The following is a 27,974-nucleotide window of genomic DNA, read 5'->3' as shown; positions in this document are numbered from 1 at the left end:
TTCCTGAGGCGAGCTGTTGCCGACCGATCGATCTATAATGCTTCCCTCTTCACTAATTGTTTCACTGTCCACGCCATTGTTTGCCACCCGCTCCATTTCCCTGTGCACAGTTACCAAATTACTACTTTGAATATTAGTTAATTCATTACACGGTGGCGCTAACACACTGCTTTCGTCTTCGCTGTCATTTCTCAATTTACTTTGGAGCCTAGTGTTACGTTTTTCACACGCCATTATAGTCACAATATTTCACACGACAACACAGAAAAACACAATTTGAAGAGCAAAAATAGGGGAACACATTAACATAGCACTGAAAATAATATCTAGTTAATTGCAGCTGCGAAATACTTGGTGCAAATCTACATGCGTGCCACGCCTGTTTTACTGTACAACAATGAAAGACTGCAACTACAAAGGAGATTCTCTCTACAATTACGCGCTAGCAATAAACAAAATCTACACTAATTACACAAACTACAAGAAAAAATCATAAGATTCCAGTGAGGTATCCTAGGCTAAGGGTCGACATATGAAACTTCCCCTTTGAACAATTATACAAGACTGTGCTTAACCTGACACACAATATTTTTAGCGCAACGCAATCTGACTTTCAAAAAGCCATACAAAAGAATGGGCCCTGACTAACATTAAACTATACCTTTCACAAATCACTTACCTCACAAAAATCTTCGCTACTCAAGCTACTGCAATACAGCAAGCGCCACTACTGCCAGCTAAATAAAAGATTCAAACTATGGAAGGCACTAACTACTGATAGGGATAGTTAGCAAATGAAAGATATTAATAGAGAACAAACACTGTATTTACCTTAATAGTCATAATATATATAGCAGTTCATGACAAATTACAAAACTCCGCCATCTCTCTCCCCACATCCACCACTGCTGGCGGCTCACCTCCAACTGCGCAACGCTACGCGCTGTTCACAGCCAGCTGCCTAACACTACAATGGCGAGTATTACAACAATGCAAAGCAGCCACAGACTGCACACAGCACAGCCAGTGATTTTCATACAGAGGTGGCGTTACTAATAAAAAAACCTAAACAGCCTACTTACATCCTTAGGATAATTTAGGTTAAGTAGTGTGTAAGCTTAGGGACTGATGACCTTAGCAGTTAAGTCCCATAAGATTTCACACACATTTTTTTCTACAAAGAGAAGTGAGAATACACGGTTGAAGGAACATAAAAGTCTTCGCCGACTAGGGAAAACAGACTAGTCAACCGTGGCGGAACATGTTTTTCAGTCGGGTGATCGCATAGTGAAATTTTCGGAAACTGAAGTTTTATGTACTATGACGAACTATTATCCACGGCTATATAGAGAAGCAATCGAAATATATAAACTTGGTGATAATTTTAACAGAAAAGAAGAAGCTATGAAACTCAGCGATATATGGACAGTGGCGCTACATAATCGATGACAAGTTTTTATCTTTGACGTGCTATGATCGATAGTTATACTTTATCCTTGACAAGGTTCATCACTGCTATCGCTTGAAATCCAGACCACGCCCACTTCCCACGGTATTTAGGTGGTTCTTCAACGTCCGACTCGTCAGTCGGCAAGACTCAGCACAACCAGGAGCACCTCCGAAGATTTCCAACGTAGCTATGGACGAAACGTCAGGGATAGAAGAGTTCCATAGACTAGGCCATGCAACCCGGAAGAATTCTCGGCAGCTTATTACACATGGCCAACCAAAACGAAAACTGAAAATTGTATACCTGGGATACTACATTTCTTAGCAACATATCAATCCCATCAATAAGGACGTCATAAGGCAAGGTCACAACACCCAGTTCATTCGCAGTCCATTTTCATAAGTAAAGTAATAAAATAGCATTATTATAAGAAACGTGTTGAATTTTGCTGGATACAGATGACACGCTATGAGTAATAGAGGTGCTCCTTTGGTTGATTTTACGATAAGCATTCCAATGACGTCAGTCCTGGATATTCCGGCCACTCATTTTTTGTCAGAAGGAAGAGGTACTTCTGTAGTTGTATAAGGGTCCAAGGAAGTTTCGACGACGTTAGTACCGTCAACTGACGGTAAAGTATCCAGATCATTAACCTCGGGAAATCGGGGAATGTACATTGAGAGCTTTTGTTAATTTCCATTACAACGAATAATATCTTGCAATCTGAAATATCTGTTCATACCGATTAACAGTTCTTGGTTGGTGGTGGATTGAGATTGTGTGATAGAATGTTAGTTCTTGAAGTAATTGAAATGCTTATAGATTTGCTTAACTGTATTTAGCGCTAATTCCACGATCCTTTTACTTCTGCCACTAATAGACTCCATTTTATTCTTCGAGTCCGTCATAAAATGCTGCTCCAGACATCAGAACCTACTGCAATTTGCTATTTGCACTTGATTAACAATGCGTATAAAAATACGGAAGTAATATATCACTGAGAGATAAACTGTCGTCGCAGCTAATATGATAAGGAGCTCGCCCTGTTGGCCGTGCGGTCTGATGCACGGCTTTCAGGGTGGGAAGGAGCGCCTGGTCCCCGGCACGAATCCGCCATGCGGATTTGTGTCGAGGTCCGGTAAACCGGCCAGTCTGTGGATGTTTTTAGGCGGTTTTCCATCTGCCTCGGCGAATGCGGGCTGGTTCCCCTTATTCCACCCCAGCTACACTATTTCGGCGATTGCTGCGCAAACAAGTTCTCCACGTACGCGTACACCACCATTACTCTACCACGCAAACGTAGGGGTTACACTCGCCTGGTGTGAGACGTTCCCTGGGGGCTCCACCGGGGGCCGAACCGCACAATAACCCTGGGTTCGGTGTGGGGCGGCGGAGGTGTGAAGTGGACTGCGGTAGTCGCCGTGGGGTTGTGGACACTGCGGCTGCGGCGGGGACGGAGCCTCTCCGTCGTTTCTAGGTCTCCGGTTAACATACAATACAATACATACAATATGATAAGGAGCGCGACCGACTGCATTGGGCTCAGTTGTCGTATCATCACTTACTATCGTTTACCGCTGGTTTCCGCTTGCACGTACGATAGTGTCACACTGCCAAATTTCTTTTCTGCGAAACATACACATATAATAGTTTACCCCTAAGGCGGTTCGACTTAAACAAGCCACCTGCAATAAAAACTTCAAAATTGACATTTTTACACTTAACGATAGTCTACCTCTGACGTTCAGAATTAAAGCTTTATGACTAACCCTCGTATATTGGGCGTTATACGCGTAGGATGAAAGCTGTGTGCCTTTTGCAGAGTCGAGCCCGTGCACGCCGCAGGGCTTGCCGTTGTCGCCGCAGCACGTACAGCAACAGCAGCAGCAGCCGACGCCGGGGGCGGTGACGCCGGAGGCGCCCACAGCGGCGGAGGCGGGGGCGGTGGCGCTGCCGCTGGCGCGCAGCGACAAGCACGTGGTGCTGGCCACGGCGCCTACGCGGCCACGCGTCTCCTCTATGCACACCAAGCTGGACCACACCAAGATAGACACCTCCCTCTACCAGAAGGTAACCCCAACCCCAGCTACCTGCGATCAGCTCCGAGCAACCGAGATTGCTCCTCTCAGTTTGCTGTAACTCCGTGTCCTACCAGTCTCTCCTTCTCCTTGTGGAATCTATAATCTGTTGTGAATCTGTCTGTAGAGTATTTTAGAAACGGAAATACGATATGTGTTCAAAAAATTACGGAATTTTTCGTTTTTCACGTGAAAACGTCGATATTACTCGCGTGCGTAAATAACGTCAGATTTGAATCGCTAATAATTACGATACTAGTAACACGTAAACAGTGATTGAGCCCGCAACAGATAGGTCCTGTACGTACGTGTTTGTGACGCAGTAATTGTTTTACCTATGTTTTACCAGTGTAGGAGCATGTGTGTGGTTCCTACGAATTCGCGTGGAAACGCGTTTAGCTCAGTTACTGATTCCGGTGTCATTGTGAAGACCTTGCGGGGCACTACTAGGAGACGAAGCGAGATAATACAGAGTGAAAATCAGCCTAGTACAAGTGAAAATCAGTATTAAAATGAAAATTACAAAATAATGAAAGCTGGCTCATACGACGCATAAATATGCTCGGAATTATAGAAAACGCAAGTGAGAGGAAAGAAAGGGTCGAAAGGAATCCAAAAAGCCTACAAAGTCCGGTGCTGAGCGAATGATAGAACTACGGCAGCGTCAAAAAGGAAATGAAAACACGGTGCAAAGTGATTACGTAGCCGGCCCATCATCGGACATACAGCGGCCAGCGAAAATCTAAACTTACTATTTATCTGTTTGTAAGCAACACACTACTTTGTGTAACCATTCTCTTAAAGAGATCAATAATTAAACTACATTTTAATTTGTCATTGTTACTATAATTGTTCTGATTTTATCCCGACGTTTTCACGAAAAATCTACGGCGCGGACCGAACTGCCTGCGTAGAAAATTTTTGCAAAGAATTTCTTTTATTCCTCTACATCAATGTATGCCCTTCAAAATTATCAACATTTGGTATAATATGCTTCTGTCAGCATTTTTCCAATCCCTGAAACACTTCTGGGACTCTTTATCTTTGGGACAGCTTTAAGCTCAGCGATTTTTTATGCTTACCTGAGCTTCTGAAACGACAACCCTTTAAGTTTTTCTTTGTCACTGGGAACTTCTGAAATTCACGTGGGGCAGTGTCTGGCGAATAAGGAGACTGGGACATCTTTACAGTATAATTTTTTGCCAACAATTCACGAACAAGCAGTAAGTTCGAGTAGGGGCTTTCTCGTGGTGCAAAAGCCATTAATTGCTTCGTCACAAATCCATGCATTTTTTATCATATTGGTTCACTCAAACGGCGCTGAACCTCTAACTAGTATTGCTTATTGATCGTTCGACCTTGTGGCAACAACTCAAGGTGAACTATGTCGTTAAAATTGAAGAATACCGTGAGGATAATCTTCACATTTGACAGCACTTGAGGTTTTGTTCGGTCTTGCCGATCCAGAAGTGCTGTTACGTGGACGACTGAGCGCTGGTTGTCCACATTGTATCCGTAAACCCGTGTCTCATCACTTGTTACGACACGGTTCAATACGTTTGCTGGATTATTGACTTCGTCTAGCGATCTGAGCAACTTGCATTCGCCGCTGTCTTTGTTCGTAATTCAACAATTTTCGAACAAATTTTGTTGTCACACGTTTCATATCCAAAACACGCGAAAAAAATGTATTGCATGACCCAGTGGGTATGCCAACACCATCAGTGATTCGGCGATCGTTTATAATCATTTCTTTCACATTTCCCACGATTTATTAGTTGATGATAAGTTGGAGCGTCCAATGAGCTCTCCCTCCTTAACGTCATCGTAGTATTATTCAAAATGCTTATACCACACGCAAATCATTGTTTTACTCATAGTAGATTCGCCGAAAGAAATAATTAACACTAAATGGGATTAATATAACAAGTGAAATTACAAAATTCCCGTTACTTTTTTAGCGTACCTAGTGCCGGGCAGTTAAAAATTGATGTAATTACTACAAACAATTACAAAGAATGCAAAAGGAAATTCAAACAATTTTATATACAGGATGACCCACTCAAACTTCCCTGATTTCAAAGATACAGAAAAAACACACAGTAGATACGACAATGAAAAATGCATCACATTGTATAGCATCACAAAGAATTTATTTATTTATCGTCAATACACCTCTACATGTAAACCATTTGTAGCACAAAGAGTATCGAGTCTATATTCAATTTCTTGCCACGTTCTTTGTAACATTCACTCTGTTATTGTTGCAATCGCATTAGTGATACGATGTCGCAACGTAGGAATATCAGCCTCTTTGGTCGCATACACGTGGTCTTTCACTAATCATGCCTTGAAGAAATCAAGCAGCGTAACGTCGTGTGAACGTGGTGGCCAGGCAATGGGTCCTCCGCGTCCGATCCAACAATTGACAAATTTCCTATCCAGGAACTTGCGAACAGCCGTTGACCAATGCGGCGGGGCTCCATATTGTTGAAAAATGATGTTCGGTTGCAAGTCTTGTATGTGAGGGTACACAAATTGCTCCAACATGACCAGATACACTGACCCATTCACTGTTTGTTCCGCAAAGAAGAACGGTCCAACAATCCTGTCATGCACTAGCCCGCACCAGACGTTTAGTTTAGGGCTATCACGAACATGTTCAATGACAACGTGCGGATTTTGTGAACCCCAAATCCGAACATTATGCCTATTAACCCTTCCTAATGGATGAAAGGTTGCCTCATCTGAGAATAAGTATCTTTCCCGGGATCTGGCATCCATATCGACACGCTGCAGCATATCCGCAGCAAATTGTTGTCGGCGTGGTTTGTCGTTCAGCGTCAGATGTTGCAGAATTTACATTTTGTAAGCACACATACGAAGACGCTGGTGAACTACACGATGCAATGTTGATCGAGGTACATCAAGTTGCCTTGATGCTTGACGAATTGATTTATGTAGGCTTCTGAGAAACGTTTATCTGATGTCCTCCACTGTCTCTTCTGAAACTCTGTAATGTGCACCGCCAGAATTTTTCAGAACACTTCCTGTTGCCAGGAACTTGCTATACTATTCCTTAATTATTTTCACATCAGGTGGATCACATCCATACACACAACGATAATTCCTTTGTATAGAAACCGGCGATTTTGTTTCTGCATACCACACTACTGCTTGTGCACACTGCTGTGGCGTCGCCATTTTCACTTCATGCGACCATGATGCACTCTGGCGACGATGCTTGGTACTTGGCAGTTCTTGTTCATTTTCGCTAACGTGAAACCCGTCTCTTCCACTGAACAAGAGCTCATAGCTCTTAAGGTACCCTTTTTAGACCCAAGTTCACTATCTCCTCTTGTCTTCGTCCACATTACCCCTCCAAAAATATGGATAGCCAAAAGCTTTCAGCACAAGACATTCGTTTCACAGTATCGAAGTTGAAGTAGTGCTCATACGTACGTAAGACATGCATTTTAGAGCCCTTGTTTGCAAGATTTTTTGGCTTCGAATGATAGTTTCTGTCGGATCCACGAACAGCGACAATTCATCCTGTAACAACCTGTACACAAAGAGAGTAATGTTCTCGACAGTAACAAATAGTGTTGGATGCTGATACACTATGATAAAATACTGACACATATAGTTCAGTAGCGTCGAGATACGTCGATGTATTCTTCCCACTACATCCTGCCACACTAAGGTTGATAAAGTCTGTAGATGCAGCTTCTCAAGGGGAACTCTGAATTGCGGACGGTTAAAAGGACCCGGTCAATGATATCACGTGAATTTAGCGTCCTCTGGTGGCGCCACCCATCGAAGACAACGGGCGTTGAAGAGTGAGGTCGCCTGACGGGTGATTTAAAAGTGCCGCTTCCCCCGCAACTGAGCGGCGCGAGGCGAGCCAGATGAGGTCGACGAAGACGCCGTCAATACCGCAACATGGAAAATTAGTGAACATCACCCGAGGTACTCCATATACAGGCACATGGAGCTGAGATATGTAGTATTCATAATAAAGTCATGGTAACTGACGCCTTTCAACAGCCGTTATTATTTGCTAATCCTGATGTACCCGCTAGTAGGCCTGATATTATCATCTCACCACACGCTTTGCAGAAATGTCCGCTGCGTAATCAGTGATACAGTGGTGTGGCTTGTGTTGCAGCAGGCACTGACAGCCAGGTCTCCCAGTCTGCCTGAGGAGCCGGTGGGCTCCATCCAAATGGCGCTGGCCTACGACCCGGCAGCCGGAATCCTGACGGTGCGTCTTCTGGAGGTGAGTTCGCCAGCACGTGCAATCGTTGTTAGAATTTGAAACAAACATTCTCTCTGATGTTATCTGTGCCGCATCTTGCTTCCAGTCCCTCGTGTAACTTTTGGGCCTCACAGAACTGTTTGCTTTATAACAACATTGCCAGTGCCCACTACCCGATGTGTCCATTGGTCCCTTAACATCTACGTTACGGTCATAGCTGCGCAAAATTTTCAAGAATTCGCCAAATCCGTGGCTAAATTGTCGCGCAGCAGTATGTACTCAAATTGTCATATTTAAACCCTCACGCAGCGGAAATGTGTTGCAATTCTGCATCAACATCTATACTCTCAGGTCACGTCCAAATGTGTGGCAGAGGGTACATTGTAGCAGACCATACATTAACATTTGTTATTATTCCCTGCATTGATAGTATGTGGAAACAATCACCAATTGTGTGAACTGTTAACTGTCTGCTTTCATTTTCGTGGCTCGTGCGATAGTAGGCCAAAAATATCTATAAGTTTTGCTCTAAAATTTGTTCTTGGTAAATTATAAGCAATTTTCACGAGATATTACACGTTTTTTTGAAGTCCTAGTTCAATGTTATCAACATTGTAGATACATTCTCCAGAAATTCAAATAAGCTTATCACCTTTCCCACTGCTCTTGTTGGATGCCCTCAATGTCGCTTGCTAGTTCAACCTGATAACTATCCCACACAAGAACGCATTGCTCCAACATAGGCCATTCGTTTGTATTTTAAGTTTCCGAAAGAGATCTGGCATTCCTCTATCTACGTCTTATTCTATGTCCTTGCTCCATATCATATAGCCTTATTAAAACCATAGATGCCTGGCTAAGAAACAATGAGGCTGCAAAGAAGTACGACTTCTCTAAGTGCATCCCTCAACTTTTCTGAAAAAGGGAAGAGAAACAAAACTCACCAGTCTCATTCATTCTGCAAGCAAACCGCCTTTGATTTTAACTACAAAAATAGAAAGATTGTCTTGATGTGCATTTAAGATAACACACGGAGAAGAAATCTCTGCTCTGTAATTAAACGAATCGTAGGCGTGAACATCAGGCAAAACCGGTGAGAAATAAATATATTCTTCCTGCAAATTAAACTAGACATTTTTTCTAGTTTCTATAATGAACTTCAGAAGTAAAAAATACATTACACGTAGGCAATCCAAACTATGAGTAACCACTGTTATGAATAAATTGAAATGGTTCTGTTAAACGTTACCCTTCAATTACAGCATAATCCTTGAGACCATAAAGCTTCAAATAGATAACAAATCTACTAAGTAATAACTGTGATGTCTGGTTATACGCATCTGAAATACGATTGCGTTGTTCTTGCTTTAGAGAACTGCATTTCTAGTGGACAACGTTATATGGCAGAAAGCAATGAAACGTCGTGGCAACAGAAGCTAGACAGATCTTGTATAGAAGAGAAAGGATTTGCTCTCATGATCGATTCACTGTATTGGTCACAGAAGGCTTGCAATGCTTCAAACTGTCGGAACAGCCTCTTTCTCTGTCAGTCGACCAATCCGAGCTTTCGTTCCGTCTCAAATGACCACGACGTTGACAAGATTTTAATCTTCCTTCCTTTCTTCTTTCTGTAACATCTGGATATTCATTTCATGCCACTTAATGTGGGCATCTTCTGTTTCATCAAAGATTATGACAGTATTAGTGTTCGTTTCTTGGTACTTTTTGTGTAATTTTCGAATTTAAAATTTATGTAAACTTTTCACGGTCAATTACAATTCACTATACTAGGTGTGGAGTACCATATTTCTAAAACCAAATTTGTCCAAACACAATATTTTTTAATAAGTCTAGTTGTAAAATACTAACTAAGTCTCTTGGATGTCCTGTGTTTCTAGTCAAATGTTTGAGCGGTGCAAGAACAGTACGCCCTGTAAATTACACAACGGATTTTTGTCCGAATTTCCATAGCCAAACGATGAGTGGGAAATAGAAAATTGAGGTAGCAAATTTACCAGCAAAAAAGGGTTTAAGTGCTTGAAAGTAATCAGGGCAATTAAGAATAACTTAATTAGTGATTTGAGGCACAATTGAAATATTTCACGAGCAGCTGCTGCTAGCTATGTAAATGATATCTCTTCAAGGTCCACCTACTTTGTGCGTAAAAGGATGCAATGGAGTGATATTTAAGTGTCAAGAAGGTTTCCTTCGAATCAAGTACTAAAGTTAAGGCATTTCGAGAAGACTCTAGGGAGACAAATGAGGTGTCATAAAGCATATCTCTTTAAGACCTAGCTGTTCCGCACAAAGAAAGTTGCAGTGTTGTGATATTTAGCTGTCAAAATGACTTCCTTCAAACCAAGGACTTAATTCAGGACAATTCGAGAACAAAAGATGTTAGGAAAGAAAACCAGGTGTCAAAAAGATCACACTCTCTTAACAAAACGCAAAAACAACAATTTTGCTTTTGTTTTTGAAAAAAAGTCAGTCAGACATTTTGTGAAATGATTTGTCTACAAGTAAGAAACAAAATAAATTAGACAAGTATTTGATGCGTCTTTCGAATGATGCTCGAAATATGTACAGCAAATGAGGAGCCGATTGAGAATTTGAAGTTCAGTGCTTAACTTAAAATCAAAGTATTTTAAAGAGTACTTTGGGGTATTTGTCTGGTAGATTATGTAGGCCGTTCATTGTGCTGTTGTGCGGTCTTGAGATAATATCATCTATGCCCGAAGGTACGAAAAGGTTCCAACGATACCTCAGTCTCAAAAATTTAAAGAATCCTACAAATGTCAGGGGAATGTGCATTCTCAACCTGCACTTCATTTGCTGTGACGACTTCGAGTATCATTCAAAGGAACGTCCTATGTTTCTCTAATCCATTTTATTTCTTACTTTTAGGCAAATCATTTCACATAACGCACGACCATTTTTTCAAAAGGTTTTTTTTATTATTTATTCTTGGAACTGAATATGAATGACCATAATGCTCCAAACGTTCTCAAATGAGGAGAGATCCGGCGACTTTGCTGGCCGAGGTATGGTTTGACAAACACGAAAACAACCAATATAAACTCTCGCTGTGTGCATGGCACCATTGTTGTTGTTGTGGTCTTCAGTCCAGAGACTGGTTTGATGCAGCTCTCCATGCTACCTTATCCTGTGCAAGCTTCTTCGTCTCCGAGTACCTACTGCAGCCTCCATCCTTCTGAGTCTGCTTAGAGTATTCATCTCTTGGTCTCCCTCTACGATTTTTACCCTCCACTCTGCCTTCCATTGCTAAATTGGTGATCCCTTGATGCCCCAGAATATGTGCTACCAATCGATCCCTTCTGCTAGTCAGTTTGTCCCACAAATTTCTCTTCTCCCCAATTCTATTCAATACCTCCTGATTAGTTATGTGATATACCCATCTAATCTTCAGCATTCTTCTGTAGCACCACATTTCGAACGCTTCTATTCTCTTCTTGTCTAAACTATTTATCGTCCACGTTTGACTTCCATACATGGCTACACTCCATACAAATACTTCCAGAAACGACTTCCTGACACTTAAATCTATACTCGATGTTAACAAATTTCTCTTCTTCAGAAACGCTTTCCTTGCCTTTGCCAGTCTACATTTTATATCCTCTCTACTTCGACCATCATCAGTTATTTTGTTCCCCAAATAGCAAAACTCCTTTACTACTTTAAGTGTCTCATTTCCTAATCTAATACCCTCAACATCACCCGACTTAATTCGACTACATTCCATCATCCTCATTTTGCTTTTGTTGATGTTCATCTTATATCCTCCCTTCAAGACACCATCCATTCCTTTCAACTGCTCTTCCAAGTCCTTTGCTGTCTCTGACAGAATTACAATGTCATCGACGAACCTCAAAGTTTTTATTTCTTCTCCATGGATTTTAATACCTACTCCGAATTTTTCTTTTGTTTCCTTTACTGCTTGCTCAATATACAGATTGAATAACATCGGGGATAAGCTTCAACCCTGTCTCACTCCCTTCCCAACCACTGCTTCCCTTTCATGCCCCTCGACTCTTATAACTGCCATCTGGTTTCTGTACAAATTGTAAATAGCCTTTCGCTCCCTGTATTTTACCCCTGTCTCCGCTGGCTTTGACGCCTTCACCGTTTTCCTGGCAAGATACTCTTACATGGACCAGAAGCTCTGTACGTCACCTTTAAGCGCTGCTAGCTGTCGACACACACTTGTCTCCTGTAACGTTAACGTACACAATTGACGTGCCTCTGCGTAGGGACACTGTTGGACTCGGCTAATTGAAGTAATCTTCGGAAAAATGGAAATCCCAAGAAGCCATCACTGAAATTCAATAGTCAGGTATTTTCTATATTGAACGTAAACAACTGCGGAAGAAGTACGTAAGAGGTGCAGAGAAACTGCACAGAAAATACTAGTCCTACGAGAATTATAGAGCTACCAGTGCTAACTGCGAAGAGGAGACACGAGAAAATGCGGAGTTCTGTATTATTGATCGGAAATGAACTGTCACAGGCATCTGCGACTTTTGCCAAGGGAACTGTTAAAGAAAAAAAAAGGGGGGGGGGGGGTTATGGATTCCACTTTTCCCTGATGCAAGTACAGGCGGTCAATTCCGCGTGACGGATTTCCGAGGTCATCACAAAACCAACTGAAGTGCGCTCGTCTCCCTTCGTGTATAGCCGCGCAGGAAGCTTCCTTACCTTTTTTAGTATAAATAACGTTAACATCAGAGAGACAGTTCTGGCGTTGTGGGTGATAATTGAAGCGAGACTGAATAAAAATCATGACACGTTCATGGCATTTGACTACGTGGAAAAAGCGTTGGACAATGTCAAATGGTGCAAGAAGTTCGAAATCCTTAGAAAAATTGGGGTAAACTATGGAGAAAAACGGGTAATATACAATATGTACAGGAACCAAGAGGGTACAATACGAGTGGAAGACCACGAACGAAATGTACGGATTAAAAAGAGTGTAAAACAGGAATGTAGCCTTTCCCCCCTACTGTTCAATTCATACGTCAAAGAAGTAATGACGGAAATAAAACGAAGGTTCACGAATGGGATTAAAATTCAAGGTGAAAGGTGTCAATGCTAAAATTCGCTGATGATATTGCGGAATGGGCAATCTAATGAGTACAGAATATGGATTGAGAGAAAATCGAAGAAAGTCGAAAGTAATGAGAAATAACAGAAAGTGAGAACAGTGAGAAACTTATCATAATTGGTGATCACGCAGTAGATAAAGTTAAGGAATTCTTCTACCTAGCCCATGACGGACGGAGCAAGAGAAGTCTACTACTATCAAACATAGGTCTTAATTTGAGGAAGAAATTTCAGAGAATGTACGTTTGAAGCACAGCATTGTATGGTAGTGAGACATGGACTGAGGAAAAACGGGAACAGAAGATAATAGAAGCTTTTGAGATTCCCTGCTACAGAAGAATGTTGAAAATTAGTTGGAGTGATAAGTAATGAGGAGGTTCTCCATAGAAATGGCGAGGAAAGGAATATATGGAAAACACTGACATGAAGGAAGGACAGGATGATAAGCCATCTGTTAAAACATCAGGGAATAACTTCTATGGCACTAGAGTGAGCTGCATAGGGTAAAAACTATAGAGGAAGATAGAGATTGCGATACACCCGACAAGCCAACAAATAATTGGGAACTTAGGTTGCAAGTGCTACTCCGAGCGAAAAGGTTAGCGCAAGAGTGGAATTGTAGTAGGCCCCATCAAAGTCAGAGGACATATGACCTTAAAAAAAAAAAAAAAAACAGTTGTCGTCTCTACTTTGTCTGAGTAGGGCGGGGCGGATAGTTGTTACTTATCCTTTAACGTAATGCGAACACCTGCTTAAATGCCTTTGCTCAGCGATCCCAAGCCTACAAGACAACTGGTTTATGACTCAGAGTTATGAGTTCGTACACTTGGAAGCTAGCCACCACGTGCTTACATCAGGCCTGATACAACTGATACAACAACCTCGATGTGACCAACAGACGCCCATAATTAAGGTAACAGCGGTAACAGCTGTTTTTAGTTAAGGTAACAGCTGGCTCTAGCGCCTTCAGGCGGGTTATTCCCTGACCAACAAAAAGAGCGTTTGCGTTTCTACTGCTAGCTCATAGGTATAAGTTCGCCTCTCGGTTTCCCACACATTAATACTGGAGGATGTAGTCGTACATCAATGCAACCGGAGCCAGTTGGGCCACTCTCTTTTTTAAAAAAAGGAGAGAGGGAGGGAGTAGAATTGGCTTGGTCAAAGGTTCCGATGGGACTGTTGAAAGGTGAATGCATTGGAAGGATTAGCTTTTGGAAGAAGAATGAAAGGAAGGAGAAGATACGAGAAAGTAGATGACATTAAGGGAGGTGGAAGCTAAATGTAAATGAAGGGAGCGGCAGAAGACAGAAGGGCATGAAAAGCACTGTGTGAAGACCTGCCTTGGAGCAGAACATGTAATAAAAGGATAGTATTTCATGTAATTCACCAAACACCGTAACAAATTCAAAGAACACATACTAAAATTATTTTCTACTGCGGATAAAACGTAATTTCTGTTCAAAACTATATGCTATGAACATTTAGACTGTTTCTTCGTCTAAGCGTCTGAACACCCAATCACTCGCTAAAATTCAGCAAAGTCGATGGTATTCACGATAATCTTTTTTATTTAAACAATACACACTAACTAACCAATTTAAATATGCTGAATAATTATTTGACTTCGAGGATTTCTGTCAACTAGTCCTGTCAGTGACTGCTTGCTTAGCAGATTTTTTTATTATTAAATAACATGTACGTGAGCATGCCTTACCTTGCACGAAACCTGACACATTTGACCTATCCACTGCTTCTGGTTTTAAACGTTACTCTGAGCTTCGCATACCTTTACTGTCTACCTTAACGAATACCGTCCATGATGACACGGATTACCTACAAAACAATGGACTGCAGACTGTAACTTATTAATTCCTTTTCCCCTGCCCTGCTCCCCCCCCCCTTCACCCCTCTCTCTCTCTCTCTCTCTCTCTCTCTCTCTCACTCTGTGGGTGGGTGTGGGTGTGTGGGTGTGTGTGAGAGATAGAGAGAGAAAGCGACCGCACGCACGTGTCGCACTCCAGGTTGAGTGAGATTGCGCGCCCGTGAGTGGATGTGTGTAGATGTATATAAATGGTGAGTTTCTTAAATGTTAAAAGTCATTACATATTAAAAGCGAAACGACTCTTGTCACCTCGTAGAATCGGGTGTACTGTCGGTGGTCCAGTTTCAAGAAACAACTGATGAATACGGGGAATTACGACGTCGAAGTATCGTTTTGGGAAGACGTGGACCACCGATTCTACGAGGTGACAGCGAATCACCGGGAAAGTTTGAGCAATGAAGCTACCTTTGATTACAAAAGTATGTTGGACAAACGACACTAGAAACGAATAAGTGCTTCCCTTCTGGATAGAACGAGTGTACCACAAATCACGAAGACAACATTCCCTACCTGTGTCTAACGCGCAGTAACTGGAGCGCTGCAGATTTTATCTCCTGGGAAGTCTATCTGCTCTGTCACACTCACGCTTTTGAGAACGTCTTAAAAGTTCTGACAGCCACAGGCCAACACACTTAGAACGCAGAAGTGACATTAAACTTCAAGATGGGAAATATTCTTTACAGCTAAAATGTTCCGCATGAAGAGCTGTCAGCTCAAGAGTAATCCAAACAAAACTTGTAATGTAAGGTGCTTCTCTGAAGTGAGTTTATTTTCTATCTCCTTCGAGCCCACCACGCCGTACTCAGCTCGCTCGATTCACAAATGCTTCTCTGCCTTGCGGACGACATATAAATTAGCATTCGTCACGAAAAACGGCGGGCTATGCCGTTAACGGTATACGATGGTAGGTACTCCTTAATGGTAATTCCCGATTCCAGGAAATTAAAAAACAGTTCTACCCGTTGCGGAAAGCATTTTACTCGACAATACTTTCTGCAGCATTTCATTATTATGCAAATGATCAATAAAATGTAGCATCGTGAATGAAGCATAAAATATGTGCCTGATATGACTAATGATGCAAATTGACTAGTGAAATTTATTTCTTAATTTCCTCATTTCGGTTTTAACCCTCTAGCCGTCGCGTCAGTTTTAGTAACATCAATAGTCGCATTGTTTTTCTATCAACAGCCATCGCGTTCTTTAGGAAAGCTACTGTTTTAATATGCTTGGTATTGAAAAAAATTAACTTTTTCACATAAACATTTATTTTAATGTTTGAACTTCATTTCTTCTTAATAGGTAGTCACAAAATCTAATAAACGTATAGTACTCTTTTATTTAACAACAAATTCGCAGTGCATATTACTTCTTATTTATTAGATGTGTTCTTAATGTTCATGTACACACAAATTTTACCAATCTTGTTCCTCCAGCTCACCCGCAGTGTTACATGCACTGTTCACAGACAATTGAAGAATGCTTTTCGCACGCGGACATCTTACACTGACAACAGCGAACTGTAGTTAAAACGTTCTTTTTTTCTGCCTCTCATAATACAGCGACATTTTCGTTTAGGGGCTCTTCCACATGTCAAGGTTCTTGCTATTTATAAGGCGCCAAAAATATTTTGAGGTCATTTGGAAGCGCATGAATGTGGAGTCTTGCAACTAAGTGGTGTTTCATAACTTGCTGAAACAGCTGTTTGAAAAATATCCTCCTTGTTTTTCTTGGGTTTTCTGCATTAGACTGAAACAATATTTGGACTTGATACCAGCGATATTTAGTAAAGCAAGCCATACGGCCATTGTCCGACTTCTAGTTACACGAGCCACAAGAGTATTTGCTGCACGTCTGTTCGGCTATGTCACACCCTCCCTTTGTCATGTTTTAGTCCATGATAATATGTAGTTTATTGGTTCCTTCATCAACTGTACCTTCAGTGACCATGGTACTAAACAGAACAACACTTTTTTGGGCACATACGACATTGCTTTTTTTTTCGGTTCCCACTGGAGTGATATGGAACTGTGCTGCGTCGACGCCGTTCGACCTCACTTGGAATACATTTACTGACATTGTTTCAGCGAGAAGCGTCATTCCAAAAAGACTGAAAACCGCGGCTTTCTAATACAGAAAAAAATAGGAAATGCAATTAAAAAGGTTAATACTTCAGTGGATAAATAAGTTATGAACAAGTATATGAGAGTCAGTCCTATGAAAACCGAACACCGACCACAACGAGACAATGGAGTGGTTCCATTCGAAAGTAATCACCACAAGCGTTAAGACATTTATCGCACTAGAAGGCAAAACGATCAATTCTAGTTTCGTAGAACACGGTCGGCCGCTGAAGGATCCACAGCCATACTTCGTCTTGCACTTCCTCGTCCGAGTGAAACGGATATCCCCACAAGTCTTTTTTCAGGTCATCAAAGATATGAAAATCACACTATGAACGATCTGGGCTGTACGGAGCTGTACGGAGGATGTTGTAGTGTTTCCTAACCAAATCGCTGAAGCGTAGCCTTTGTCCGATTGGCAATTTGGGAGCGTGCGTTATCGTGCAACATGGATGCTGGCAGTTTTCACTCAATGGCGCATCGTAATTTGTACAAAGTGTCTTCACAGCGCTGCACATTGATCGTGGTTCCACGCTCGAGGAAGGCGACGAGCAGAGGGCTCCTGCAGTCGAGGAAGGAGGTCATCATGATCTTACAGAAACTTGTGTGAACAGCTTTGAATTTCTTTTCCGGGGGAGATGTGGGATGTTTCCACTGGTGGTTCTGCCGTTTGCCCTCAGGCTCGAACGGTGACATCACGTAAGGTCGTGACGACCTTCGTCTTCGACTGCAGGGGACCTCATCTCGTTGAGTTCCTCGAGCGTGGAACCACAATCAATGCGCAGCGCTATGATGACACTTTTCAGAAACTGCGACGCGCTATAAAGTCAAAACGCCAAGAAATCCTGTTGGATAATAACGCCCGTTGGCACACTGCCAATCGGACGAAGGCTACGCTTCAGCAGTTTGGTTTGGGAAATTCTGCAACATACTACGTACAGCCCGGACCCTTCGGCCATGTGATTTTTCACATCTTTGGCGGCCTGACGAAAGATATGAGTGGACATCAGTTTCAGTCGGAAGAGGAAGTGCAATAGTGATTGGGGTTATGGATACCTCAACGTCAACCGTGATCCATGAAATAGAAATTGGTCGACTCGTCTCCCAGTGAGATAAATGTGTTCACATGTGTGGTGACTAGAATGGAACCACTGCACTTTCCTGCTGTGGCGGATGTTCGATTTTCATTTGACTGTCCCTTGTAGTACAGCATATCACCACTTTTCGATATCTTCAATTGCTTATGATACATTAGGGCTGTGTGGGTTACGCGGAACATCCTGCACAGGTCCGCAAACGTCCACAAACCTTCATGGTGAAAACTGTATAGATGGTAACGGCCCTAAAATGTTTCCCATGTTGGCATAGGAAAATTATGATAGGAAATAAATATTTAGTTTCTTACTGAGGGCAAAAAAGTTACTCTTTACGGCAGCAACTTAAGTTTCTGTAAAGGACCACCGTCAGTCTCAATGTGTGCAGTGCAAGGGCACATTACATTTTGCCACATACTCTCAAATACAACATTGTCTGTTTTATAAGGAGGCAAGCACTTGGAATCCTACCAAGCAATTCCTCTGCAGTTTTCATAGGTGTTGTACCCATCAGAGACTTCTTTCATTCTTGTAAGGTCTCTGGAATTGAGACGCAGTGTGTTGGCTAGAGGAGCGCTACATAGGCTTTACATCCATCCTACTACACTTTTAACGAATATATTCCTGCTTTCTAAATATATGTGTAATTTTGTTTCTTACGCGTTGTCAGCTCTGGCTTTGTGTTATTGGTGCAGGCGCACGACCTTCAGGCGAGGGACTTCAGCGGCACCGCCGACCCGTACGCCAAGATCCGCCTGCTGCCCGACAGGGGGAACGTCTGGCAGACGCGCATCCACAAGAAGACGCTCAACCCAGGTGCGGCGTGCAACGTCTGTTTCCTGCTACATTCATTAACAAGGCACACACCTTGCACATCCTATTGCCATTCCTGTGGCTCCTCGGGACGTAATCTGTGTAGTGCAACTGTCTGCCTGTAGTGTTATCTATGTGAAAGTGTGGGAACGTTTTCTAAATGTTTGCGAATCCTGTCACTGTGGCGGAACGTAGGTACCAGTCCATTATTCACGTAGACAGATGTGGGAAACAGCCTAAAAACCACATCCAAGTTGACCGCACACTAGCTGTTAATCCGCCAGGCGATATCGACCCGTATTATCGTCAGTGGTTCTGTGCAAATGTCGCATGACATTATCAAATCATACCGATGAGAACTTCATTCAGTTTTTTTAGTATAAAGGATGTCCATCCCCTGAACGAACGCGCTGAGCTTATCCGGGCGGACAGCTCAAAATACAAATAACGTCAGCGAGTAGTCCAAGTCGCCGGAAGTTCCTTATTGTCCCATTCTTGAAATAGGCTGGAAAAATGTCAGCTTATATGCACGCCCATTCGCGAGCAGATTGAATAATTGTCTTCTGTGTTCCCACGGCTCTTCCACAAGCTGTAAACAGGGGGTTGACGGCTGTAAATTCAGATGCGAAAGCTAGTCCCTACAATTAGAAAGCCTGCCGTTAAAAATGCAACATTAGGGAAATTTTACTTAATGTGAGTATACATCACAGTAGGAAAAATACATGATCAAATTTACAGGTGATTTAGAGGTATAGAGTGTGCAAAATTTCGCACACAGAGCAGTCACGTCTGACAGAGACAACGGCCCTAACTCAGCTGGGCATCAGTAACACTGAGCTAGCATGACATAATTACAGGTGCGTCACTCAATGCTACGTGAGCTCTACGCCGGAGTTAATCAATTATAATGGCTGGTGTGTGCTGGAACGCCAGTTCGTCGGAGTCCCATACAACTGCAGTAACAGTCAAAGATGACAAAACAGAAGTACGAGGATCATTTCAAAAGTTCTGGTCACTATAAGACAGAATTGAAGAAAATAATTTATTTTACAAAATACCTTCATAGGTCTTCAGTATAATCTCTATTCTTGCTTATGACAGATTCCCACCGTTTTGGTAACTTCTGTATTCCGGGTAGGGTACCTCCATTGCTGAGCTGTCTGATTTCTCGAATCACTTCATTGTAAGCTTCATCAATTGTATCAGAACGTTTTCCACGGAGTTGTTGCTTCAATTTTGGAAACAAAACAAAGTCTGGTGGATTCATGTCAGCAATTACATTGGGTGCGGAAGTAATTCCCAACCATGTTTGTCGAGCGTGTCAATCACTGGTAGAGCAATATGTAGTCTTGCATTATCGTGCTAAATAAAGCCACCAGCCGTAAGCATGTCATGCGTTCTTTGACGAATTTCCGGGCGCAAATTTTTTTTTTCAGAAACAGCTTTAGAGCGCGTCTGTTACAAGCGTCCCCTGGGCACTCTATTTGCAGCTTTCACTTCATTCATGTCATACGCAGAGATCATCATCAGGTCCACCTTTGATTGTTCGCAGTGGAATTTTTACGAGCCTGGAGAGTCGGGACATTTCCATTGTGGCGACTCAAACTTCAGTTCTGGCTCAAAATCACATATCCGGGTTACATCAAGTGCAACAGTCTTTCTAAGAAACTTTTCTCCACCCGTTCGATAGCGTTGTAGCAATTCTTCTGCGATTCTTTTGCGATCTGCTTCCTGCTTTTCGCACAAATCATGCGGAACTCGTGTGGCAGCATTTTTTCTCATCTTTAACATTCCAGACGATATTCTGTAAACTGAAGTGACAGACATTCAGGGCTCATATGCCTTTTTCCTCGCATATTTTTCGTCTATCTTCTCTCGAAATGTCATTAACGATAACCTGAGAGGTGTAATCTGTTGCAGTTGATGGCCTTCCACTTCTTTTCTTCTCCTCAGCGCTTACCCGATCTTCACGGAAACGAGCAGACCACGCTGTTACTGTGCTACGGTCAACTACTACTACACTATTCCCGTACACCTCTCTCAAAGCGTTATACATTCTTGTTGGATTCTTTCCACATATGGATTCGATTTCGATGTATGAACGCTATCACTGTATGTAATCGTACCTGACTCGGTTTCAGCTTCTATTTTAAAACTGATTTCCTCACGACATAACACACGAACGAGCATGAAGACATATACAACCGCTTCCATTACAAAATATAGAAGTTTGAATTCCACAGAGAGGAATACAGTGACGTTCGATAGAAGAATGCTGTGTGAAGAGGCGTGGCACTGCACTTTGACACACTTAAGATCGAATAACATGTCTTACATTTCCTCGACAAAGCGAGGTGCCGCGGTGGTTAGCACACTCGACTCGCATTCGGGAGGACTACGGTTCAAATCCGCGTTCGGACTTCGTGATTTAGGTTTCCGGTGATTCCCTAAATCGCTTCAGGCAAATGCCGTGATGATTCCTTTGAAAGGACACGGCCGATTTCTTTCCCCATCCTTCCCCAATCCGATGGGACCGATGACCTCGCTGTTCGGCCCCTTCTGTCTAAACCAACCAACCAACATTTCCTCGAACATGCATGGTTTGTATATCATACTCTTCAGAAGGATGAACGCTATAAAACCCGCCCGGTTGGCCGTGCGGTCTAACGCACGGATTTCCGGGCGGGAAGGAGCGCCGGTCCCCGGCACGAATCCGCCCGGCGGATTTGTGTCGAGGTCCGGTGAGCCGGCCAGTCTGTGGATGGTTTTTAGGCGGTTTTCCATATGTCTCGGCAAATGCAGGCTGGTTACCCTTACTCCGCCTCAGTTACACTATGTCGGCGATTGCTGCGCAAATAAGTTCTCGACGTACGCGTACACCACCATTACTCTACCACGCAAACGTAGGGGTTACACTCGTCTGGTGTGAGACGTTCCCTGGGGGCTCCACCGGGGGCCTAACCGCACAATAACCCTGGGTTCGGTGTGGGGCGGCGGAGGTGTGAAGTGGACTGCGGTAGTCGTCGTGAGGTTGCGCACCACTGCGGCTGCGGCGGGGACGGAGCCTCTCCGTCGTTTCTAGGTCCCCGGTTAACATAACATAACACTATAAAAATGAACATTTTTGAAAAATCGATTTTTTAATTTTTGACGTCTTATCTCAAACGCTCGAGTGTGTGTCTGATGGAGGGTGGAGGGGGGCGGGGGGCACTATCAAGTTTTTTCCCCGCTTCGGAAATATCGTAGATCCGGGGCTGGGTTGCACACAGGTTTGACTACTGCAGTATTGGAATGTGCGGGCAACCTCATTCGAGGTGGTCGATGTTTGCCCAATGAAGGATGCACTCCGCGGGAAGCAGTACCCGGATGATGGGGAGGTTATTGATGCAACAAGACGTTGGCTCTGACGTCGACCAGTAGAATGGTGCCATGTGGGCATACAGGCTCCCCACTAAGGTGACGTCAGGCAGTCGCTCTGACCGGAGACAATGTTGAAAAATAGGGTTACGTAACCAAAAGAGTGGGGAAAAACTGGGTGAATTGGAATCCTGAATAAAACCAACCTGCTCACAGCAAAAATGCGTTGCATTACTTTATTGAGCGCTTCCTTGCACATCAAGCAACGGCATGAGTTGTTAGGTTGAAATTATATCCAAATTTGACACGGTGGGTGAAAACAAACTGCAGCCATTAAACACAACACGACATCCACATACAGCAGCGAATACTCTCCCAGTGATGCCACTCTGAACGAAAATATTGTCACCAGCACAAGGACCCCTTCCCAAAAAGAAATTGTCAGCGTTTTACCTTAGAATGGAGCAGAAACTTGATTCATTACCAATCGAGTCACTGTAAGATCTCCTAAGCGCTATTGCCAATTAAGTAAAAGCAAATGTAAATTACCAAATTAAAAATACCGCTATCACAATTTACGAAATTTACACGCACTTGACCTGAAATAACCATTAGTAATCACAGGAAAAAGCACAACAGGTCACTTACAGGCTTTGCACTACTGGAAAAAAGCGAGGTGGCGCAATGGTAACACATTGGAAAAACATTCGGGAGGACGCCTGTCAGACCTCATTTCGGCCATTCACATTCAAGTGTTCCCTAATCGCTTAAGGCAAATGCCAGGATGATTCCTATGGAAAAGACACGACCGATCATGTTCCCCAACCCTCCCTAATCCGAGTTTGTGTACCGCCCCTAATGATCCAGTTGACGACGGAAGTTAAATTTTTACTTTCCCTTTCGGGAGTGTTGAAGTATCAGAGACCCAAAACCTTAGCAACTCCTATGATCACGCAGCTGTTAAATTCAAGCATTCTGCGCTGTCTTAACATTCTAGCAACGGAAACGTGCTTATTACATTCTGACACGCTGGCAGATTGACCTAACAGCGGCCACTATAGACCGCGTATATTTTAGAAAAATACTGCGTAGAGTGGCACACGTTTCAGTAACAACATAATAAAAAATAAAAACACAGAAGTAATATACACAAACACTGTATAATTATTTACATCGTCAGCAGAAAGTAAAGATACCATGATACTGTAGTAGTACAAAAATCTATAACAAGTGTACGTAAAAAAGAAAAAATAAGTCATGACAAGAATAATAATTAAAGAGTTTGTGGTGCTTTGTATGAAAAATGGTTCATGTTTAGTCACTTCTGTTTTAAAAATAATTTTAACTAGTGAAATAAGGATGGATTTTATTTTTGATTTCGAGTGAATCAAGTAATGCACGTCCAATTGATTATGAAATGATATCCAACCACAGACCTAATTTCCTCATCAGAAATAACTTCGCATTAATAAAAACAGAAGATCTGGCAATGTAAGATACGTGACGTCAGCAACAACAATGACGACTCTAACACTAATATTCAGCGGGTGCGCAGGCGCACAGAGTGCGCCACTCTTTAAAAAATCTCTATGAAATATAATACACTGGTACCACTGTGTTCTCTCTCGTTTATTCCTTCATTGTTGTCTTGACTTCTGCTGTGAACAATCGTTTCTGTCTGTGATTGTTACAAGTGGAGGTATTTCATATTTCTTCCGCCTGTGCGTGGTTGGCGCACAAAGTGCGCCGCCAGATACCAGTAAGTATTTTTTTTTTCGTTTTATGTGCTGTACAAAACCTTAACGTTATAGTGCTTAATTGTTTTACATATTTTGTAATTATGTTTGCTTTTGTAGGACTAAAAGATGCCTTAATGACGCCGAGATTGAGTGACTATTCAATGAGGATCCAGATTTTCTGGTATCAAATTTCGAGTTTGATGATTGTGAAGATGAGGACGAAGAAGAAGGAAGTGATTACACAGAGTGACCATGATTCAACAAGTGAGCAAGAATGTGCCTCTGAAGCAAAAGAAAGTGATATCGAATCTGTTTCAAATGATAAGTATTCTATTGGAAGGGACAAAACGTGTAAGTGGAAGAAAAAATCTTGCAGGGCAACCGCAACAAAGACAAAAAGTAAGAACATTGTCAAGATACTTCCCGGACCAAAGCCATAGCCAGGGATGTCAAGGATGATATAAGGGCATTCACTAAAATAATCAGCATTGACATGATCGATGAGGTTGTCAAATGTACCAACATGTATATTCAACATAGAAAGACTTGTGTAAAATATGTGAAAGAAAACGATACCAAAGACTAGACGAGAGATGAAATAATGTCGTTGTTAGGATTGTTATACATCTTAGGAACGAAGAATGCTAACCATACAAATGTGAATGAACTTTGGACGACTAATGGATCAGGCATGCTGATACTTAGAGCTGTGATGAGCTCCAAGCGTTTTCTGTTCCTATTACGATATCTCAGATTTGATGATAAAACAACACGACAAGAGAGATAAGAAACAGACAAGTTAGCCGCTATTAGAACAATTCTTGACGAGTTTATTGGAAACTGCAAAAACAGTCACAACGTGAGCGAATTCGTAACCGTGGATGAAAAGTTACAAGCATTTAGAGGACGCTGTAACTTCATTCAGTATATTCCAAATAAACCAGCGAAATATGGAATAAAGATGTTTGTTCTCTGTGATGCGAAAACTTTTTACTCCAGTAACTTGGAGATATATTGTAGCAAGCAATCTCAAGACCCATTTGCTGTTTCAAACTCTCCTTCACATGTGGTCAGCAGGCTTAGCAGTCATACTGAAGGAAGCAATAGGAATGTGACTATGGATAATTGGTGCCGGCCGCTGTGACCGAGCGGTTCTAGGCGCTTCAGTCTGGAACCGCGCGAGCACTACGGTCGAAGGTTCGAATCCTGCCTCGGGCATGGATGTTTGTAATGTCCTTAGTTTAGTTAGGTTTAAGTACTAAGTTCTAGGGGACTGATGACCTCAGATGTTAGAAGTCCCATTGTGCTCAGAGCCATTTGAACCATTTTGATAATTGGTATACCAGCTACGCACTAGCACTCTCCTTACTGACCAGGAAACTCACATGCATTGGAACAATGAGGAAAAATAACCGTGAGATTCCGCCAGAACTCCTGCCAAAGAAAGATAGAGTACAAAATTAGTCTTTATTTGCGTGCCAAAAAAATATTACTTTGGTTCCAGAATGAGATTTTCACTCTGCAGCGGAGTGTGCGCTGATATGAAACTTATTACTTTGGTGTCCTACGTACCCAAAAAGAATAAAGTTGTGATTCTCCTATGTACGATGCATGATACTGGAGCTATAAGTAAAGAAACTTACAAGCCTGAAATCATTATGGACTATAATGCCACAAAAGGAGGAGTTGACACTGGTGATCAAGAGTGTGCCTCCTATCCTGTAGAAAGAATTACAAGATGGCCTTTGGCCATATTTTTTGAGCTGATGGACATTGCAGGTATCAATGTCAAATAACCTACCATGCAAACTCTAAGCATCCTAAAATCCCAAGAAGAATATTCCTGAAAGGCTTGTAATATACCCTAATGAAACCACATCTGCTACAGAGAGCTAAGTTTCCATCTGTACCATCTGACATTTCACCTTTCCTTCGAAATTACAAAGAAGCGAAGTAGCAAAAGTAGGAGAGTCTTCTTCAAAGAAGCGTGGACGATGTGTAAACTACGGACGTGCAAAAAACTTAAAATCTACGATCAAGTTGATTCTTGCCGCAATTTCGTCTGCAAACGGCATGTGACTATCAGATACACATGTGAAATCTGTAAACATATCGACTCAGAAAAGACGTTATAAAGAAATGTGTGTGCATTGTTCACTTTGACAATAATGTAAAGTTTTATAGTTGATTATTACGATAAAGAAATAAAATTGCACTGTCTCTATGTAATGTTTAGTGTTTGACTCGTAAGACATGGAATACGATCTTCTGCTAACCCAAATATACGTGTTCTGTTTTTCGACATTCATAAAGCCATGTAAACATCAATAAAAGTACAAACAAGACGTTAGAAAAAGAAAAAAGCGCCCGCTCGCATATTGAATGGAAGCGCGCTCGCTCGAGGGTTAAACAACACATTTATTCATCAAACTGACGTCCAGAAACGTGCGAACTGAGAACATTCGAAAACACTTACCTGTACTAAATGGTGTATCGTTCTCCCACGTTTGCGATTCTGAAACAGTGCTGCTACAACTGTATAAATATTTGTAACTGCAGCTGCAGTAATTGGCATCTTGAAGCGACAATGTTTGTTTTTGACGTAATAGTATATAAATTAACAAAGTGTATTTACAACTTCCTTAATAATGAAAGAAGCTGCAGGCGTCGATAACGAATGAAAATACTTCGCGCTGGATGTGTGATGTTTACCGCTCTCAATGGACTACTTGCACTTCAAGTTCACCGTATATTCATCGTGGTTCTGAGTCCCGAGTGTACTGTTACAAACGCGGTTCTGTCTCATTATGCCTTAAAACAGCGTCGAGAGCCGCTAGTTCAAATCCACATTGATAATCAGTCTGTTGGTCATTTCCGGGAATTCATTGTTTCGATTCTACACTCCTGGAAATGAAAAAAGAACACATTGACACCGGTGTGTCAGACCCACCATACTTGCTCCGGACACTGCGAGAGGGCTGTACAAGCAATGATCACACGCACGGCACAGCGGACACACCAGGAACCGCGGTGTTGGCCGTCGAATGGCGCTAGCTGCGCAGCATTTGTGCACCGCCGCCGTCAGTGTCAGCCAGTTTGCCGTGGCATACGGAGCTCCATCGCAGTCTTTAACACTGGTAGCATGCCGCGACAGCGTGGACGTGAACCGTATGTGCAGTTGACGGACTTTGAGCGAGGGCGTATAGTGGGCATGCGGGAGGCCGGGTGGACGTACCGCCGAATTGCTCAACACGTGGGGCGTGAGGTCTCCACAGTACATCGATGTTGTCGCCAGTGGTCGGCGGAAGGTGCACGTGCCCGTCGACCTGGGACCGGACCGCAGCGACGCACGGATGCACGCCAAGACCGTAGGATCCTACGCAGTGCCGTAGGGGACCGCACCGCCACTTCCCAGCAAATTAGGGACACTGTTGCTCCTGGGGTATCGGCGAGGACCATTCGCAACCGTCTCCATGAAGCTGGGCTACGGTCCCGCACACCGTTAGGCCGTCTTCCGCTCACGCCCCAACATCGTGCAGCCCGCCTCCAGTGGTGTCGCGACAGGCGTGAATGGAGGGACGAATGGAGACGTGTCGTCTTCAGCGATGAGAGTCGCTTCTGCCTTGGTGCCAATGATGGTCGTACGCGTGTTTGGCGCCGTGCAGGTGAGCGCCACAATCAGGACTGCATACGACCGAGGCACACAGGGCCAACACCCGGCATCATGGTGTGGGGAGCGATCTCCTACACTGGCCGTACACCACTGGTGATCGTCGAGGGGACACTGAATAGTGCACGGTACATCCAAACTGTCATCGAACCCATCGTTCTACCATTCCTAGACCGGCAAGGGAACTTGCTGTTCCAACAGGACAATGCACGTCCGCATGTATCCCGTGCCACCCAACGTGCTCTAGAAGGTGTAAGTCAACTACCCTGGCCAGCAAGATCTCCGGATCTGTCCCCCATTGAGCATGTTTGGGACTGGATGAAGCGTCGTCTCACGCGGTCTGCACGTCCAGCACGAACGCTGGTCCAACTGAGGCGCCAGGTGGAAATGGC

At 42.9% G+C, this 27,974-nt stretch overlaps 1 protein-coding gene across 1 annotated transcript in view; it reads left to right on the top strand.

The window, feature by feature from the left end:
- The window catches only part of LOC126259851 (synaptotagmin-5), a 203,984-nt gene that overhangs the window by 142,314 nt on the left and 33,696 nt on the right, over positions 1 to 27,974 (top strand). Inside the window, exons 4-6 of the mRNA XM_049956906.1 lie at positions 3,273 to 3,520; positions 7,700 to 7,807; positions 18,699 to 18,819. Coding sequence (XP_049812863.1) covers positions 3,273 to 3,520; positions 7,700 to 7,807; positions 18,699 to 18,819 — 477 coding nt within the window. The remainder of the gene's footprint in view (positions 1 to 3,272; positions 3,521 to 7,699; positions 7,808 to 18,698; positions 18,820 to 27,974) is intronic.

This window comes from Schistocerca nitens, chromosome 5 (assembly GCF_023898315.1).
Source record: "Schistocerca nitens isolate TAMUIC-IGC-003100 chromosome 5, iqSchNite1.1, whole genome shotgun sequence".
Taxonomy (NCBI): Eukaryota; Metazoa; Arthropoda; class Insecta; order Orthoptera; family Acrididae; genus Schistocerca; species Schistocerca nitens.
This window is presented reverse-complemented; position numbering and strand designations above follow the sequence as displayed.